This window comes from Acinonyx jubatus, chromosome B1, assembly GCF_027475565.1.
Source record: "Acinonyx jubatus isolate Ajub_Pintada_27869175 chromosome B1, VMU_Ajub_asm_v1.0, whole genome shotgun sequence".
Taxonomy (NCBI): Eukaryota; Metazoa; Chordata; class Mammalia; order Carnivora; family Felidae; genus Acinonyx; species Acinonyx jubatus.
Genome location: NC_069382.1, coordinates 72,556,113 through 72,573,056, shown reverse-complemented (window position 1 = coordinate 72,573,056; position 16,944 = coordinate 72,556,113). Strand labels below are relative to the sequence as shown.

The following is a 16,944-nucleotide window of genomic DNA, read 5'->3' as shown; positions in this document are numbered from 1 at the left end:
CCCCAACTTTTAAAAGAATGTCCATCTCCCTCTGTAATTATTTTGGGTATTATTTTTAATAATAGCAATAGACCAATGCCAGAGAATGTGATGGTCAGAGATGTGTGGAACAGCTTTGTCAGAGTTTCAGTCCTATGTCTTGATGCATTTTCTTGATGATTCCTGGAAAAGTTTTTTATGTTTTCAAAGCCTCCTCATCCTTCTGTTCTCAGTTCATTTCCTGTTCCAACTGTCCAAGAGATTTACCTGTGTGTAAATGAACTGAGTTTAAATATAGTCCTTCCCCAATTACAACTTGTGAATCTCTCTCTTCCTTATTGGATTTTAACAAAATTTATGATGAAAGAAATAGTAAACTCACTAAGAATGTCAAACATATTCTGCAGGTCATCACACTCAGAGTTTATAGAGAATAGGAATTTTGTCTACTGATACTGTGGAGAGGTAGAGAATTTGAGATCTACTCAGAAGATTAATCTGGGATCGGTTTCTTTTTTTTAATTAAAAAAATTGTTTTTAATTTTATTTCTTATTTTTAAAATTTACATCCAAATTAGTTAGCATATAGTGAAACAATGATTTCAGGAGTAGATTCCTTAATGTCCCTTACCCATTTAGCTCATCCCCCCTCCCACAACCCCTCCAGCAACCCTCAGTTTGTTCTCCATATTTATGATGGGATCGGTTTCTTAAGTTTTGTGTATGGCATAATAGAAAGAACCCTGGATTAGGAGTTCAGACACCTGAATCCTGGCCCTGGTTTTGCTACTATTTTGCCACATAACTCTGGGAATGTCATTTAATTTTGCAGGGCATCAGATTTCCCTTCTGAAAAATGAGGGTGTCGGGTCAGGTTACTTAGAAAAATCTCTAAAGTTCCATGGTTGTTTTCTGAAAATGAAACTTTCTGAGTTAAGTCTGACAACTGGTTTTGTTTTTTTTCCTCTGGTTTGTGTCTTTATCTCACTAGAAAAAGAGCCTAACTGCTCTTTTTGACATCAAAAATGGTTCTTAATAGGGGCGCCTGGGTGGCTCAGTCAGTTAAGCGTCTGACTCTTGATTTTGGCACTGGGAGGTCATGATCTCCCAGTTTGTGAGTTCAAGCCCCATGCTGGGCTCTGTGCTGACAGTGTGGAGCCTGTTTGGAATTCTCTCTCTCTGTGCCCCTCCTCTACTCACACTTTCTGTCTCTCAAAATAAATAAAAATAAACTAAAAAAGTGCTTCTTAATAAGTTTTAGTCATTCATTCATTCATTCATTTGCATTGGAAAACATCTTTTTCCCAACAGATTCAGTCCTCCACACATCTCTGCTCATGGTGGAAGAGAAAGGACCTGGCTTCATTGCTTACAGGCTAGGTGACTTTGGAAAGTTAATTAAGCTCTCTGCTTCTGTTTCTGTAACAATAAAATAGGAATAATAATTCCTACCACGACCCCTCCAGGTGGTTTTGAATAGTAAATGGGATCAAGCGAGAGATGAGCTGGCATGCAGCGGCCATTCACCAAACATGAATTTGCTCACTCTGCTTACCACTGTCCTTCCCCATCAGATGGTCCTGCTCTTTCACACCTTCGATAGAGAAGGTGCAAGTGGGTCTCCTGGCACCCAGCTGCCCCACAGTATCTGGGGCTTCACAGATCCTGAACAATGCATAAATATTAAATGAATGAATGAATGGATTGAATAAATCTTAAAAAAAAAAAACCTTTAGTAAACTTATGGGATGCCTTTATAAGGAAGGATCCTGTTGAACCCAGAAGCTTAAAAAATGAAAAACGACAAAATTAACCATTTTAAAGTGAACAATTCAGTTGTACATAGTACATTCACAATGTTATACAAACACTACCTCCATTTAGTTCCAGAATAAAGCCTGCATCCATTAAGCAGTTTCTCCCTATTCCCACTGCTGCCCCCGCCCCTCCATCAATCCCCAGCAACCACCAATCTGCCTTTTGGCTCTAAGGATTTATCTATTCTGGATTTTTCATATAAATGGAATCCTATAATATGCGACCTTATACATCTGTTTTTTTTCACTCAGCAAAAATTTCTTGCAGTTCATCTGTGTTGTAGTAGATATCGGTGCTGTGCTCCTTTCTCTGGCTGAGTATTATTCCACTGCAAGTGTGTACCAAGGTTTGTTTATCTGTTAACCTGTTGATAAACATTTAGGTTGTTTCCGCCTTTTGGCTATTGTAAATAATGCCGCTATAAACATGAGCGGACGTGTCATTGTTTGAGTAATGTTAATCCTTTTCAGTCTTTTTTTTTCAACCCTGTTTTGGGTCCTTTTGGGTATATTCCCAGGAGTGGAATTGCTGGGTCGTATGATAATCCTACAGTTGACCTTTTGAACACCTGTGGTGCTCTCCATATCAGCTGAACCATTTTATATCCCCACTAGCAATATATGGGAGTTCTACTTTTGCCTCATCCTTTTTAACACTTTTTCTTTTTCCTTTTTTTTTATACCTATCCCAGTGGTTGTGTTTTGACTTGCATTTCCCTAATGACTAATGATACTGAGTATCTATCTTTTCACATGCTTGTTGGCCATTTGTATATCATTTTTAGAGAAATGTCTATTCAAGACCTTTGTCTATTTAAAAAGTTTTTTTTATCTTTTTGTTGTTGAGTCATAAGAGTTCTTTATATATTCTTGATACTAGACCCTTCTCAGATGTATGATTTGCAGATATGTCTTCCTACTCGATAGGTTGCCTTTTCACTTTCTTGATAATGTCTTTTGATATAAAAAAAGTTTTTAATTTCAATGAAGTCCAGCTTATCTATTTTTTCTTTTGCTGTTCATGCTTTTAGTGAACAGAGCCTAGAGGGGGTTTTTTTTGTTTTTGTTTTTGTTTTTGTTTTTTATGACAGGATCTTAATGCTTTAGAGGAAAACAAGACCTTTTCCAGAAGGTAACCTGTACTTTAAAGTCAAGAGCCATGTGAGTACAGATCCAACAGCTCCTTTGGAATCATTAGAAGAGAAGAATCAGGGGCGCCTGGGTGGCTCAGTCGGTTAAGCGGCCGACTTCAGCTCAGGTCACGATCTCGCAGTCTGTGAGTTCGAGCCCCACTTCGGGCTCTGGGCTGATGGCTCAGAGCCTGGAGCCTGCTTCCGATTCTGTGTTTCCCTCTCTCTCTGCCCCTCCCCCGTTCATGCTCTGTCTCTCTCTGTCTCAAAAATAAATAAAACGTTAAAAAAAAAAAAGAAGAAGAGAAGAATCAGAAGCAGCTTCGTACACTATTTGGAAGAACCACGAGAGGACTCTTACTTTAATACTAATTCAGTATCAGTGGCAGAATCATAAATATTTTTAAACTAACATAGACTAGAAAAGACAGTGCCTTTTGATTATTATTTTTATGGTTGAAATCAGAAGGACTTAATACAGAGTTTGTGGAAAATAAGTATATTTCAACATTTTTCTGTTTCTTTGCTAGTTCATTTTGATAGCTACTATGCTTCCCTATATAAATAATGAGACTGTTCCAAATGGTAATGACTGTACTTTTCTCAAAGTTTGTATGGCTATAATTTATGTAATGCCACAAATGAAGCAAATAGCTCTTAACTTTATTTTTATCTCAGTGTATTATTTAGAAATCATATGAAGAAAAAAAAGCCACAGTTTATTTTCTTGTTCTTGGTTATTATCGTAGGGTATTGAAAGGTTCAGCAGGCATAGTATTGCTTTAAGAGCAGAATTTAGAGGGGCGCCTAGGTGGCTCAGTCAGTTAAGCGTCTAACAGCAGAATTTAGAGGGGTGCCTAGGTGGCTCAGTCAGTTAAGCATCTGACTTCAGCTCAGGTCAAGATCTCACAGTTTATGGGTTCGAACCCTGAGTCGGACTCTGTGCTGAGAGCTCAGAGCCTGGAGCCTGCTTCAGATTCTATGTCTCCCTCTCTCTCTCTCTGCCCCTTCCCCATTCATGCTGTCTTTCTCTCTCTCAAAAATAAACATTAAAAAAAAAAAAAAAAAGCAGAATTTAGTTAAGATCCAGAGAGAGAAAAAAAGCCGTAGCTATCCTGCCTTCTTCTTCCAAATACACTGAACTAACTTCTGCTTTGTTTGCATATGATTAAGTCAGCACTTAAGAAATGACTGTGAGCCGTTTATATTTGGGGATTAAAATGAGCCTATTTCTCTGGATTCTTGAAGACCTACCACTCAAATCCAACATTTTCTCTGTAGAGGTAACGAATGCTTCTTATCCGACACTTGATTCAACAAAATAAGTATATCGTAAATTCACCTTCCTGGGACTTTGTTCTTTGGTTCGAAAACTCCTATCCACCTCAATAAACAGTACATTTATTAACACCAGAAGAAGGAAGACGGCTAATACAACACAATGTTTGTGACTTTTAAAATGTATATTATTACGTGTGAGGCATACAGACTCTTCCTTGAAATTGGTCTGCAGGCAGTAATTAAACTTTTCAACTCGGACTCCTTTCCTGCTGCTGGGCTATAAAGATGAGGACTTGGCCCTTTCTATTTGACTCTCTCTCAGATTCTCAGTTTCCCCGACTTCAGAATGAAACATAATATCTTAAGCTAACAGAGCCCAGAGAGGCTGACCATTGGCTCCCATTGTCCCCTGATACTGCAGCCCCGCCCCTTTGGCTTGTGCTGACAAGCTGTTTATATTTTTGTAAGGGCCACCCTTTAACTCAGCAGCCTGATGACTATAATGGGCCCAATTGTCTGTGGGCTGCAGAGAGCTGAGTCCCCACATCCGAGGAGGCTGGGGCCAGTCTCTGATGCACAGGAGTAGCCGTTATGGAACACGGGTAAGGATGATTCTGAGTGTATGATGCTGCTTTTTCTGGGCTTGCTGCTTATTAATCCTGGGCACTGTTTGAGAGAAACAAGTTGTGACTGAGTTGCTAGCTTTCTCTTGGTGTTCATTTTTGGCCTGCTAACAACGGAAGGAGAAGATCATTTCTCCGAGATTTGCTGACAAAGCTCATAGTGATCCTGGTCAACCCAGGCAAGAAGTGCGCAGAGAAGCCAAAAAGTGGGGAAGAGACGCAAATGGGTTTGACAGCAAAGCAACATGAAGAGGCAAAGCCCACGGCTGCTTCAGCGATGTTGTGAGACTCAGAGGCTGTTTTATTTCCTAACTGAAGAGTTCAGTTAGGAGCCTGGCCCTGCCACTGTGGGGTTTCTGTAAGTCAGCTGTTAGCCCATGTAACTCCGTCGACCCTGTTTGAAGGGGTCTAATATCTGCTGGTATTCTCAAAGGGCAAACCATAGTAGTCTTGTATGTCATAAATAGTTCTATTCAGAAATGTGGGAACAGTTGAGAGCTGGCAGGCTGTAAAGTTTTACTGCCCATAAAAGTATTCAAAGGGTACTATGGCCGTCTGCAGCGGGGCTCAGGAATGAAGGAATAGCCCCAGGCAATTAGAGCATTTGTCCTTGACAACCCAAGAGAGAAGTCAGTGGAGCCAGAAGACGCCATGTGAGAGGGGGGGAGCCTGAAATGGGCTTAGCCAGCCCATCTGGGGGTTCTTTTTGGTTTCTGGCTTGGAAGCAAATGGGTGAGCGTGGAAAACTGCTTGGACTCCAGTCTTTGTGCCGGGTTTCATCAGCCCAGATGCCCCTTTTAGTGCTAAGACCCCCTTCATGGCTCAGGGGGGCTCAGGAGGCCAGGGAGGGGGTGTGCTGTGTTTCGGCCCATGACGGGGAGGGGCTGGAACAGCTGGAGCCTTGGGAATTGCTTTGGGAACAACTGCCTGCTGCTGAATGGAAAACCACCTATGGAAGCTCTGATCGGGGAATTTTGTCCTGTCCTTTCTGTTGAACCTCACGCTGTGAAATCAGTAATCTCACCATCAGTGTTTGATACAGACAAGAGCCTGAAAAACTGAAGAAGTGGGGTTTAACTTTTAGAGAAAATAAAGGTGAGTCATGGGACTTTCAGACATCTAGTGCTTTATAAATCTTCCTGCCTCTCTGCATCCCCAGAATTTGTATTTATTATTTAGATACACTGCATTAAAGACATGTTTTGGGGCTCCTGGAGGAATGAAGTCAGATGCAGAGGCTGTTTTTTAAGTGAATTTGACTCAAAGCAACCTGAATGTTTCAGCTCAGTATATGAAAATACCAGGTGATATCTTTTTCTTTCTTTTTTCTTTCTTCTTTTTTTTAATATTTATTTATTTTGAGAGAGAGAGCAAGTGGGGAAGGGGCAGAGAGAGGGAAACAAAGGATGCGAAGTAGGCTCTGCACTGACAGCAGAGAGCCTGATGAGAGGCTGGAACTCACAAACAGTGAGATCATGACCTGAGCTGAAGTCTGACCCTTCACTGGACCAGCTGAGCCCCCCCCCCCCAGGTGCCCCTACCAAGTGGTTTCTAAGTGAAACCATGATCTCCTTCAGTGAACTGAGAGCCCAGGAAAGGGGGATGAGTTGTCCTGTGGGTGGTTTGTGAAGGGACAGAACTTCTGACTGCCAGCCCAGGGGAGTGGAGGCTCAGCAGGGAGAGGACAGGGCTGCCTCAAGCCACATAAACCCTGGCCTCCTTCACAGTGGAGTGTTCTCCATTCCCACTGGACAAGCACCCCCACATGGCAAGACGGCAAAATGAGGAAGAACAAAGAAGAGGCCTGGTGAGAGGGAAGATGGGGTGAATTCCAGGAGTCCCCGCAAGGCACAAAGACAGCTCCTCTCTAGCTTCTATCAGCATGTGGGCAGGCCAGGCTCCTGGAATTTCAGGTGCAGAATTTACATAAACTAATGTTAACATAGGAGATTTACAATAACAAATAATGTTCTTCTAGAGCTTTTACATACTGAGGATGCTTCTCATGGGCCCAAGAAATAAAAACAAAACAAAACAAGCATATATGGATGAAATGCTATGACAATGGCAATATTAATGGTTATGACAGCTACCGTTTATTGAACACTTACTATGTGCTAGGCCTTTATCTCACTCAGTCCTCACCAAATCCTTAAAGTCCTCACCAAGGACCTTAATGGTCCTCATTTTACAGAGAAGGGAACTGAGGCAGAGAGGGTAAGTAACTTGCATAAAGTCACACAGCCAGTAAGTGACCTGAATTGTGAGTCACTAGGAAGGTATACAGTATATAAGCTTGTGTTAGGAAGTGAGGATTTCCTGTGGAATATAGCTGGCACTTATATTCATAGCTTTTCAGGAATTCATCTAGTCACGGCCACCAAAATGTGGCCTCCCGTGAAGCTAATTGGCAATTGGGAGGGAAAGCCAAGAACAACTTCCTTTAAATGGGTAAGAGTGCCGAAGCATAACGGTCTAGCCCCACTGAGTTAACAGCCAGGAAGGGCCAGCTTAGGGGAGGCATTTGGGGCCTGGCCCTGCCACACGGGTGGGTCCGTGCTGCATGGTGTGGTGCCCCAAGAAGGACAACACACAGAAGCAGGCACTCAAGAAGACAGGGGTTGAAAGAAAAACCTTTGATTCAGATACACCTGGCTGAAGCCTCACCTTATTACTTGTATAATCTTGGGAAAGGTGCCTCTTTCGCTTTAAGCGTCTGCTTCCCCAGCTAGGTGGTGGGGGCGACGATGTCTGTGTCACTGGACCATCATGACCATGTGACTTGAAAAATATGCTTCTTATTTTCTCAGGAGGTAACACATTCAAGTCTGTTATTTTATACAACAGGCAGGTACACATTTCTTAGGTGATCCTTTGGATGTTTGAAGATAATTAGAAAATGAGTTAAATAGACACTGTTTTCTAGAGGCAAACATTGGAGACAGCTAGAAAAGAATAGCTCTGGGTCACCTGGGTGGCTCAGTCGGTGAATTTGGCTCAGATCATGATCTCACGATTCATGAGTTCAAGCCCTGCATTGGGCTCTGCACTGGTGGTGCAGAGCCCGCTTGGGATTCTCTTGCTCTGCCTCTCTCTCTGCCCCTTCCTCACTTGCACTTTCTCTCTCTCTCTCTCAAAATAAATAAACTTTTTAAAATTTTTTTAAAAAAAAGAGAGAGAGAGAAAGGAAAAAAAAAAAAAACAGCTCTCAGTAGCCTGGGATCCACTGCTCCGGGTGCGTGGTCACAAGTGCTAGTCTCACATTTTCTTATTCTCTGCCCACCCTCTGGCTGTTGTAAGACCCACACAGCATCTGTACCCTGGTGGCAGCTCTTGTTAGGCTAGATGCTCACAGAAGTGGTGCTGGGGGCTCCTCATATTCAGAGACCTGCAGGGCTAGGAACACAGATGGCATCATGTTCATTCCTCTCTCTCCGTCTGCTTTCTTCCTCTTCCTCCCTTCCTCACTCAAACATTTACTGATCACTAGTTACCATATGCTAGTCTCTGGGGATACAGAGCTCAAAACCATGGTGTTGGCCCTAGAGGAAGTCACAGTCTGTTGAAGAACTCCACTGGGGCAGAGTTACAACAGATATATATACAAGGTGCTGGGGGAGGGAGCACCCTTAGCCAGACTTGGGACATCAGTGAGAGCTCTGTGGAGGAAAGGATCATACTAGAAGTGAGGGAACCTGGAAGACTGCGGAAGACTGGCCCAAATGGAGTTGGAGGCAAGGGCGACTGGTGTCAGCAGTTTCTGATTCAGCTGGTCAGTGGCAGTTCTTGTGGATAGCAGTGTGCCAGGGTTGGAAGCCATTGAGTCAAGGGAATCAGCATGTGCAAAGGTCCAGGTGCAGGGGACAGGATTCAGGGAACAACCAGTTGTTTGGTCTGGTTGAAACCCAGCATGTGAGTGAATGAGTGATCCTGGGTGAGATGGAACTGACAGGAAATGGAGCCAAAGAGAATTGTCTTACAAGGATGAAGCAGGTGTGGCAAGGTCTCGACAGTTGTTTAATCTTGAGCACGGAATATTCAGGGATCCATTGTGCTATCATGTCTATGTCTGTTTGTTAAAAATTTTCATGGTAAGTTTTATGAAAAGTAGAATATCCCAGGGGATGTTCTGGGTGGCTCAGTCGGTTGGGCGTCCAACTTCAGCTCAGGTCATGATCTCACGGTCCGTGAGCTCGAGCCCCGCGTCGGGCTCTGTGCTGACAGCCCAGAGCCTGGAGCCTGCTTTGGATTCTGTGTCTCCCTCTCTCTGACCCTCCCCCGTTCATGCTCTGCCTCTGTCTCAAAAATAAATAAACATTAAAAAAAATTAAAAAAAAAAGAATATCCCATACATGCATCAAGACCAGAACGTAGCTTGAGGTGCCTAGGTGCTTTGGATTCTCTCTCTCTCTCTCTCTCTATCTCTCTCTCTCTCTCTCTCTCTCTGCCCCTTCCCTGCTCACACACACTCTCTCTCAGAATAAAAAAACTAATTAATTAAAAAAAAGACCAGAACATAGCTTAAACAGAGCTGAACTTCAATCACAGATCTACTGGTTTCCGGTGACTAATGAAGACTTTGGGAAGTTCCTTAACCTCTCCAGGTCTCCTTTTCCTCATCTGAACATGGGAATAATAATCACATCTACCTTATTGGGCTTTTATGAGGATTGAAAGGATAGGGGCACCTGGGTGGCTCAGTCAGTTAAGCAACTGTCTTTGGCTCAGGTCATGATCTCATGGTTCGTGAGTATGAGCACAGAGCCCGCTTTGGATCCTCTGTCCACCTCTTTCTCTGCCTCTCCCCTGCTCACACTCTCTCTCAAAAATAAATAAACATTAAAAAAAAAAGAAGAAGAAGAAGGGGGTGCCTGCGTGGCTCAGTTAGCGTCCAACTTCAGCTCAATTCATGATCTCACAGTCCGTGAGTTCGAGCCCCACATCAGACTCTGTGCTGATAGCTTGGCACCTGGAGCCTGTTTCAGATTCTGTGTCTCCCTGTCTCTCTGCCCCTCCCCTGCTCATGCTCTGTCTCTCTCTGTCTCAAAAATAAATAAAAACATTAGGAAAAAATTTTAAATAAAAAAAAGAAGAAGAGGGGCGCTTGGGTGGCTCAGTCAATTGAGAGTCTGACTCTTGATTTCAGCTCAGGTCATGATCTTGCAGTTTGTGAGATCTTGCCCCACATCAGGCTCTGTGCTGACAGCACCGAGCCTGCTTGGGATTCTCTCCTTCCCCCTCCTTCTTTTCTCTTCCAGCACTTGAGTTTGCACTCTCTTTCTCTCTCTCTCTCTCTCTCAATATAAATAAATAAACATTAAAAAGAAGAAGAAGAAGAAGAAGAAGAAGAAGAAGAAGAAGAAGAAGAAGAAGAAAGGCTAGAACATGGAGAATGCCCTCCATAGTATTTGTCATGGAGGCATCCCTTTTCCCTCACAGATAGATCATTTCATTCATTCTGATGGAAGTTTCTAGATGATGCTCTACAGGGTACCAAGCAGAGAACATTTAAATGTTCTGTAAGTTACAGAAGCGTGAACCTGCAAGGCAAGGTTTGGAGCTGGGAGCAAATCTGGGGCACTGGTGGGGAGTGAAGAATATATCCACACCGTAGGCTGATGTGTGTAAGTTTAGAAGGCTTAGCCCCTGCAGATGGCTAAGGAATAGAGAGCATGGTGACTTCTGTAAGTGGAGTGGTGGAACACCAATTTCATTCATAATCCCTTATATTCCATGTATCTTTCTGTCTCCTTAAATTTTCAAATGCGGCACATTCACACCATCATGTATACACTTAATAGGCGTGCTATTTTGTCATCTAGGATGTTAAAGGGACCCCCAAGATGGAGGGTGAATCTGGATTGCATGCTCTGGGGAACCCCGGGAGCCATTTAGACACACATATCTCACCTCAAGTGGCACCTGCTGGGAACCCTGTCCCTTGTCACACCTGCAGTCCTGTTCAGCTTTTCAAGGAGAACGGTTCCTGGTTTGTAGGTCTTTAACTACCAGGTGTGTTTATTCTTCTCAGTCTGCACTTTCTAGCCCCGTACCTGACAAGTTGACCCTGAGGGAAAGGCACACTTCACATTTTGCAGCTGTTGTGCAAATAGAACTTCAGTGACATTACTCAAACAGTTGACTCTAGAAACCACAAAGGGCCAAAGGGTCAGCCCCTGACTTTACAAATATCAGCTATGCTCCTTGACACCAGTCTGGATCTAACTCGGAAAGTGCTGCATATTCCTTAAGGGGTATGTAGGAGGAAAACATTTAAATCTGCAGCACCCTTAAAGCCTCCGTGTAAACTCAGGGCTGGCAGTTTCCAGTGTGTGTTCGTTGAAGTGTTAAAGAGCTAAATAAATATATCCTAACTGGGATCCCACGGGGGACCCTCCAAGGATGGAGTTCTCACTGCCTGGGAACTTCCTTCCCCCAACCTGTCTGCTCTTCCCAAAGGGTTAAAACACAGTTTAAACTGAAGTTTAAAGCTGTAACCTGACCACAGAACTATATGCCACAAAGAGCACTGTCTGTTTTCCAAGATAGCTTCAAATCATAGTTTCTCAAGGTCTTCCCAGTTGCAACATTGGATGACTTAATTTTATTTTTTTTTACTTTTTATTCTTAAAGATACTGTTTTTAAGTAGTCTCTACACCTAACATGGGACTCGAACTTACAACCCTGAGATCAAGAATCACATGTTCTACCAACTGAGCTAGCCAGACACCCCTGGATGACTTAATTTAATTTAATGTAATTTTTTAAAGTTTTATTTTATTTATGGGGGGGGGGGGGGCAGAGAGAGAGGGAGAGAGAGAGAATCCCAAGCAGGTTCTGCACTGTCAGCACAGAGTCTAACTCAGGGCTTGAAGTCATGAACTGTGAGATCATGACCTGAACTGAAATCAAGAGCCAGATACTTAACCGACTGAGCCATCCACGTGCCCCGGGATGAATTAATTTTAAATACAGGAGCTTTAAGCAAAAGGCACAATTCCCATGAAATCTGCCACGCTGGCTCCTTCTAGAGCCCTCAGGTGCCTCACCAGCAACTGGCAATAATTGCATTTCCAGGGACACCCAGAAGAGCTAAATCTATTTAATATGTCACTGACATACAGGTTCTTCCACTGGGGACCAAGCAACAAGAACTAAGGTTCTCAAGACATTTGATCCCTGACCTGCACTCTTAACTGGATGATTCTATTTTAAGAGCATTTTTAACAACAAAATCACAGCGGTGATCAGTGTTTTTTGTTTTGTGTTGTTTTTACAAATGTGGCCCCTTTATCCCCTCAGCGAGGAGAACTATCGTGTCTTCTGGAGACTCTCTGTGGTCTGGGCATGCTAGGGCCACAGCATAAATATCAATGAATGCTGGTCCATTACAAAAAGAAAACGGAAAGACCCTATAAGGTAGCCGTGACTCTACAAGCCCCAGAAGACTAGTTGGAACTGTGGCAAGGAAAGATAGTGACAAGGCCTGAACAAAGCAGCTCTCTTCCCACACTCAACGCATGTAAGGAGCCAAGGGGTGTCATTGTCGGAGCTGTTACTGGAGGGCTGGATGGGGCAATGGCAGCCGCCCAGCCTTCCCCATTGCTGTCCAGGGGTATTCAGGGAACACTGGCCTCCAGCGGGAAGCTTCCTTCCCGCTGATAGCAAGGGGACATGAAGTCGGGGTGGAATAAGGCTTGGTGACTGCTGGCCTTTGTCCTATCCAGGAATCGGGGTTACCGGGTCAGAGGAATGTCTCAATAACATGTGAATTTCCAAGGCTGGATGTAAAACTGCTCCTTTAGGACGAAAGCATGTCCGGCTTGTGTCCACACTCACACTGAGAGCTTTAAAAGTGGGGTGAGGGTCACTTTTGAGCAGCTCCCAGTTATTTCTGTGGAATCTGTGCAGGCCTCCTCCCTGAGTGGCTGTAAATCTCTATTCCCTCTCCGTCAGTCCCTGGAAAGCCCAAAACAAGTAGAGAAGAGGGGCAGGGAGAAGAAAACAAGTGGTGGGAGGGCTGGAGATTAGGAAAACCATTTCGACTCCCCGCCCCCCCCCCCCCCCCCCCCCCCCCCCGCAACTCATTTGTTGCTGTGGTGGTGGGAGTTTTTGTTTGGGGAACTTTTTTTTTTCTTTTAGTCAAAGCAGTGCGTTCTGGTGCTGCCTGTGGAACAGCTCTTTCCAGTTCCTTCACGTGGTAATTGTGCACGTAGCCTCCAGGCCTAGGCTTGTATCTGTAAGTCCCTCTATCAATTCCAGGAGGGATTTAGGTTTTGTTCCATTCACCTTCTCCTCCCAGAGCACGTACTTTCTCAGCGGGTGACTGGAAAGCTTTGTGCCTGTGATGTGTCACCAGGCAATCAGGCTACAACACTTCAACTTAAAATGGAGAGGACTAACACTGCTTAAGGCACTGACTGTATACCAGGGACTGTTCTAAGTGCTTTATGTTTATGAGCCAGTTAATGCTCCCAAGATAGGTACTCTTACTCTCTATTTTCACATGAGGAAACTGAGGCTCAGAGAGTTAAGAAAGTTCTCCAATGTCCCACAGCTGGTTAGGGGCAGGCTGGCATTCGCTCTCCAGAGCCTGTGGTTTTAACCCCCTACACCGTACCCCCAGGGGTGCATTATATTTTTTTGGATGGATGCACAAGAGTGTATGCATTCATTCCCCTATTCCCGGTCATTTAACTTCTTTCAAAGTTCTTTCTATTATAGATAATGCTATGATGAATGGTTTTGTAATCATAACTAATAGTTCTTAACAAATGTTAACTTGCTGTGTGACAGGCACTGTTTCAAGCTCTTTATGCAACTCTTCGTAACAACCTACTATTACTACCATTTAACAGATGAGGAAAGCAAGGCACAGAGCAGTTGGTTCAATATTGTGTCCCAGATTGCATAGTTAGGAAGTAATAGAGCTATTCCAGAGCTACTGCCCTGGACAGTGATGCTGTCTGGACAATTACTCTGATCACACCTCTGATACTGCTTCGAGGAAAACATTGTAAGCTGGGACGACTAGGGCCTTAACACATGAATATTTTTAAGGATCTGGAGACATACCCTTAAACTCATTTCCAGTAACACTGGGTGGCTATGCTAATTTGTGTTCCCATGAACACTGTGCAATTGATTAAGGAATCGAAGTTAGATAAGGCCCTGGTGAATGGAGATGGCCCTCTAGCCCCTGGACAATGTTTTCATAAACCTTTTAAGCTTTTGTGGGCTGATCTAGGCACTTACTATAGTTAATAATAGTTTTGTGAAAAAATGTATCTAGCTCAAAACTGCATCTGGAAAGGGGCATCTGATAATATTCTATTTCTTGATCTGGATGGTGCTCACCCTGTTGTGGTTCCTTTGTGATAATTCATTCAGCTGTTGCCTTAGGACTTGTGCACTTTCCTGTTTGTAATTTATACCTATTAAAAGTTTAATTTTAAAACAAGAATCTATGTATCAAATACGTATATTTTGGATGTTAGGCACAGAATGCTTTGAAATCCATTGTAAAGAATAAGAAAATGAATTGTCACCATATTTTCTCCTCATGTTGGATAAAAGGACATTTTTAAGGAAACATTTTCATGGTTTCTTTTTTCCTAATCACTAATGCAAATATTGAAAAGACACTGAATTACAATAGTCCTAAGAAGTATGGTTCTAAAAAAGCCCTTTGCTTCTTTTTCTTGTTTTTGTTTTGTCCAAGTAAGATTTTGTTTGAAGCTTCAAAACCATGACAGGTATTTAAAATATGCAGAATTTAGGATGAGTGAGTTTTTGGCAAGGACCTGAGAACAATTATTAAGGCCCCAGAGAGAATTATTCTCTTTCCGTCTCGGCTTTCTAACATGGTTTTCCTTAATACTTGGTTTTGAAGTCGTGCATGGTTCTGTGATGGGGCCTGATGCCCCTGCTGAGTAATGTCCCTGGAGACTCAGGAACATCTTTCCATGGCTAATGCATCAGCTCAAGAAGGTCAATATATCATCATGAAAACTTGGTAAGAGAGTATGCTCTTACTCTCATGGAAGCCAGTAACAATTTCCTTGTCAGATTCCCAACTGTTTTGAAATATTATTTTAGTGCTTATTTCCCTCTGCTGATTTTATATTTGATCTAAAGTGAATTGTTTAGCCCCATTCAGTTTCTTAGTCCCTGGACACCAGTTGTAATTTTTATTAGTTTTCATTCGCCTGCCACAGGGGATTTAAGCAGATGCAGAATGAGAGGGTATCTTGTGCCTTTTATGACAAGACAAAAAGAGACATGCTTCCCAATTCTTCCTTTATTTACTACACCCCAAATGACCTCACCGTGAGATTCTGTGAGTTCTTTGATGAGGTTACGAATATTCCTTTGTTTAGGCTGTTTTTTAATGTTTATTTTTAAGAGAGGAGGGAGAGGAGACAGAGTGTGAGTGGGGAAGGAGCAGAGAGAGGGGGGGACACAGAATCCGAAGCAGGCTCCAGGCTCTGAGCTGTCAGCACACAGCCTGATGCGGGTCTCAAACTCACGAACCTGCGAGATCATGATCTGAGCTGAAGTTGGACAGTTAACCGACTGAGCCACCCAGGAGCTCCTCTTCCATTTCTACCAAACATCTTACCTAACATCTTAACATACCTCTGTATTAGTCAGTTCAGCCTGCCATAACAAAATGCCACAGACTGGGTGGTTTAAACAACGGAAACTTATTTTCTCAGAGTTCTGAAAGCTGGAAGTCTAAGATCTAGCTACCTGCATGGTCAGGTTCTGGTGAGGAATCTAGTCTAGGTTTGAAGACAGCAGTTGTGTCCTCACATGGCCTTTTTACTGTGCACACGAGTGGAGAGAGCTCTGTGTCCCTTCCTCTTCCTGTAAAGACACTAATCCTATTGGATTAGAGTCCCATCCTTGTGACTTCATTTAACCTTAATTATTTCCCCGAGGGCCCTATCCCCAAATATCCTAATATGGAGGTTAGGGCTTCAATGTATGAATTTGGAGTAGGGAGGACACGATTGAGTCTGTAATATTACCACAGTCTATACAATTAAAATTAAGGTTTGTTTTCCCTTTCGAAGTAGCCCTCTTTCCCTTAGTGTTTCTGTTAAGTGACATTCAATTTTTAAGTTTGTAAAACATTTTTGGGTCTCTGCTAACTGTATATGAGAATCCAGACATAAACAAGACATAGACCCCACTCAAGTAGACTCTTCAAGGAGTTTATAAAGTAAGGAAGTAGATGAATTGCATCCACACATAACCAGAACATTTGGGATGTTAGAAATCCTATAAGTGAAATTCAGTGTGCTATGGGATTCGGAGGAAGAGATGACTTTCCTCCAAGGGCCAAGGGCTATTTGAGCTTCATAATCAATGACAGGCAGGATTTGGTCTAGGGAAACTGTAAGAAAAGCCATGCCAGGCCCAGCAGGAACAGACAGCAGGAAGGCAGGAATGTACGGTTCACTTGAAACTTAGGAAATCAATAGAGGAACGCTGTGGGGTTTAATCTTACATCAGAGAGGGAGGTTAGGTTCTAAAGTCAGTACTTAACAAGAGAGGCTCAGTGACTAAATGGCCCTTGACAATCTGGACGTATGGTCTCCATACCACCAGTTTGTCCTCTAGTGTTGCAACAGACCACGTTTTCTTTGAGCACCGGATGAAATAGTTGGCTATGTTTAGGGGCTGTCTTGGAGGGGTGGTATCAGGGAGGAGAGATGGGGCAGAGGGAGGGAAAGAGAGAGAGAGAGAGAGAGGAAAGTGAATGAATGAGATCATACTTACCATGGCAGATGCTTACACAGTGATAAGCATGGGAAAGCCGAGATTGTTGAGAGAATTGCAGATTCTCTCCAAGTTCCCCCCTAAAATAGGCAAAGAACATGAAGTGGAAACTTAAAGGAAATATTAATGAAATGATCATATTTAAAATGTTTCATATCACTAGTGATCAAATAAATATAAATTTTTTTATTTTTAATTGAAGTATAATTGACATATAATACTATGTTAACAAATAAATACAAAATTAAAAACAATGACTTACTATTTTCTCTTTATTGGATTAGTAAATATTTTAAAGTAACACTGTTGGTGAAGGTGTGTATTTC

At 42.9% G+C, this 16,944-nt stretch overlaps 1 protein-coding gene across 8 annotated transcripts in view; it reads left to right on the top strand.

Annotated features, from left to right (window-relative positions):
• TRIM2 (tripartite motif containing 2) overlaps positions 1-16,944 on the top strand; it is a 158,947-nt gene that overhangs the window by 35,287 nt on the left and 106,716 nt on the right. For 3 of the 8 annotated variants that reach the window (XR_008296072.1, XM_027067582.2, XM_053216857.1), the window contains exon 1: positions 4,659-4,809. The exons of 2 other annotated variants lie outside the window; for them this stretch is intronic. Coding sequence is in view for 5 of the 6 variants with exons in the window: in XM_027067582.2 (XP_026923383.1) it covers positions 4,780-4,809 (30 nt within the window). In the remaining variant the exon portion in view is untranslated. Of the gene's footprint in view, positions 1-4,657; positions 4,810-16,944 lie in introns of those variants that run through there. 3 more of the 8 variants (XM_027067541.2, XM_027067529.2, XM_027067537.2) reach the window with 2 other exon arrangements.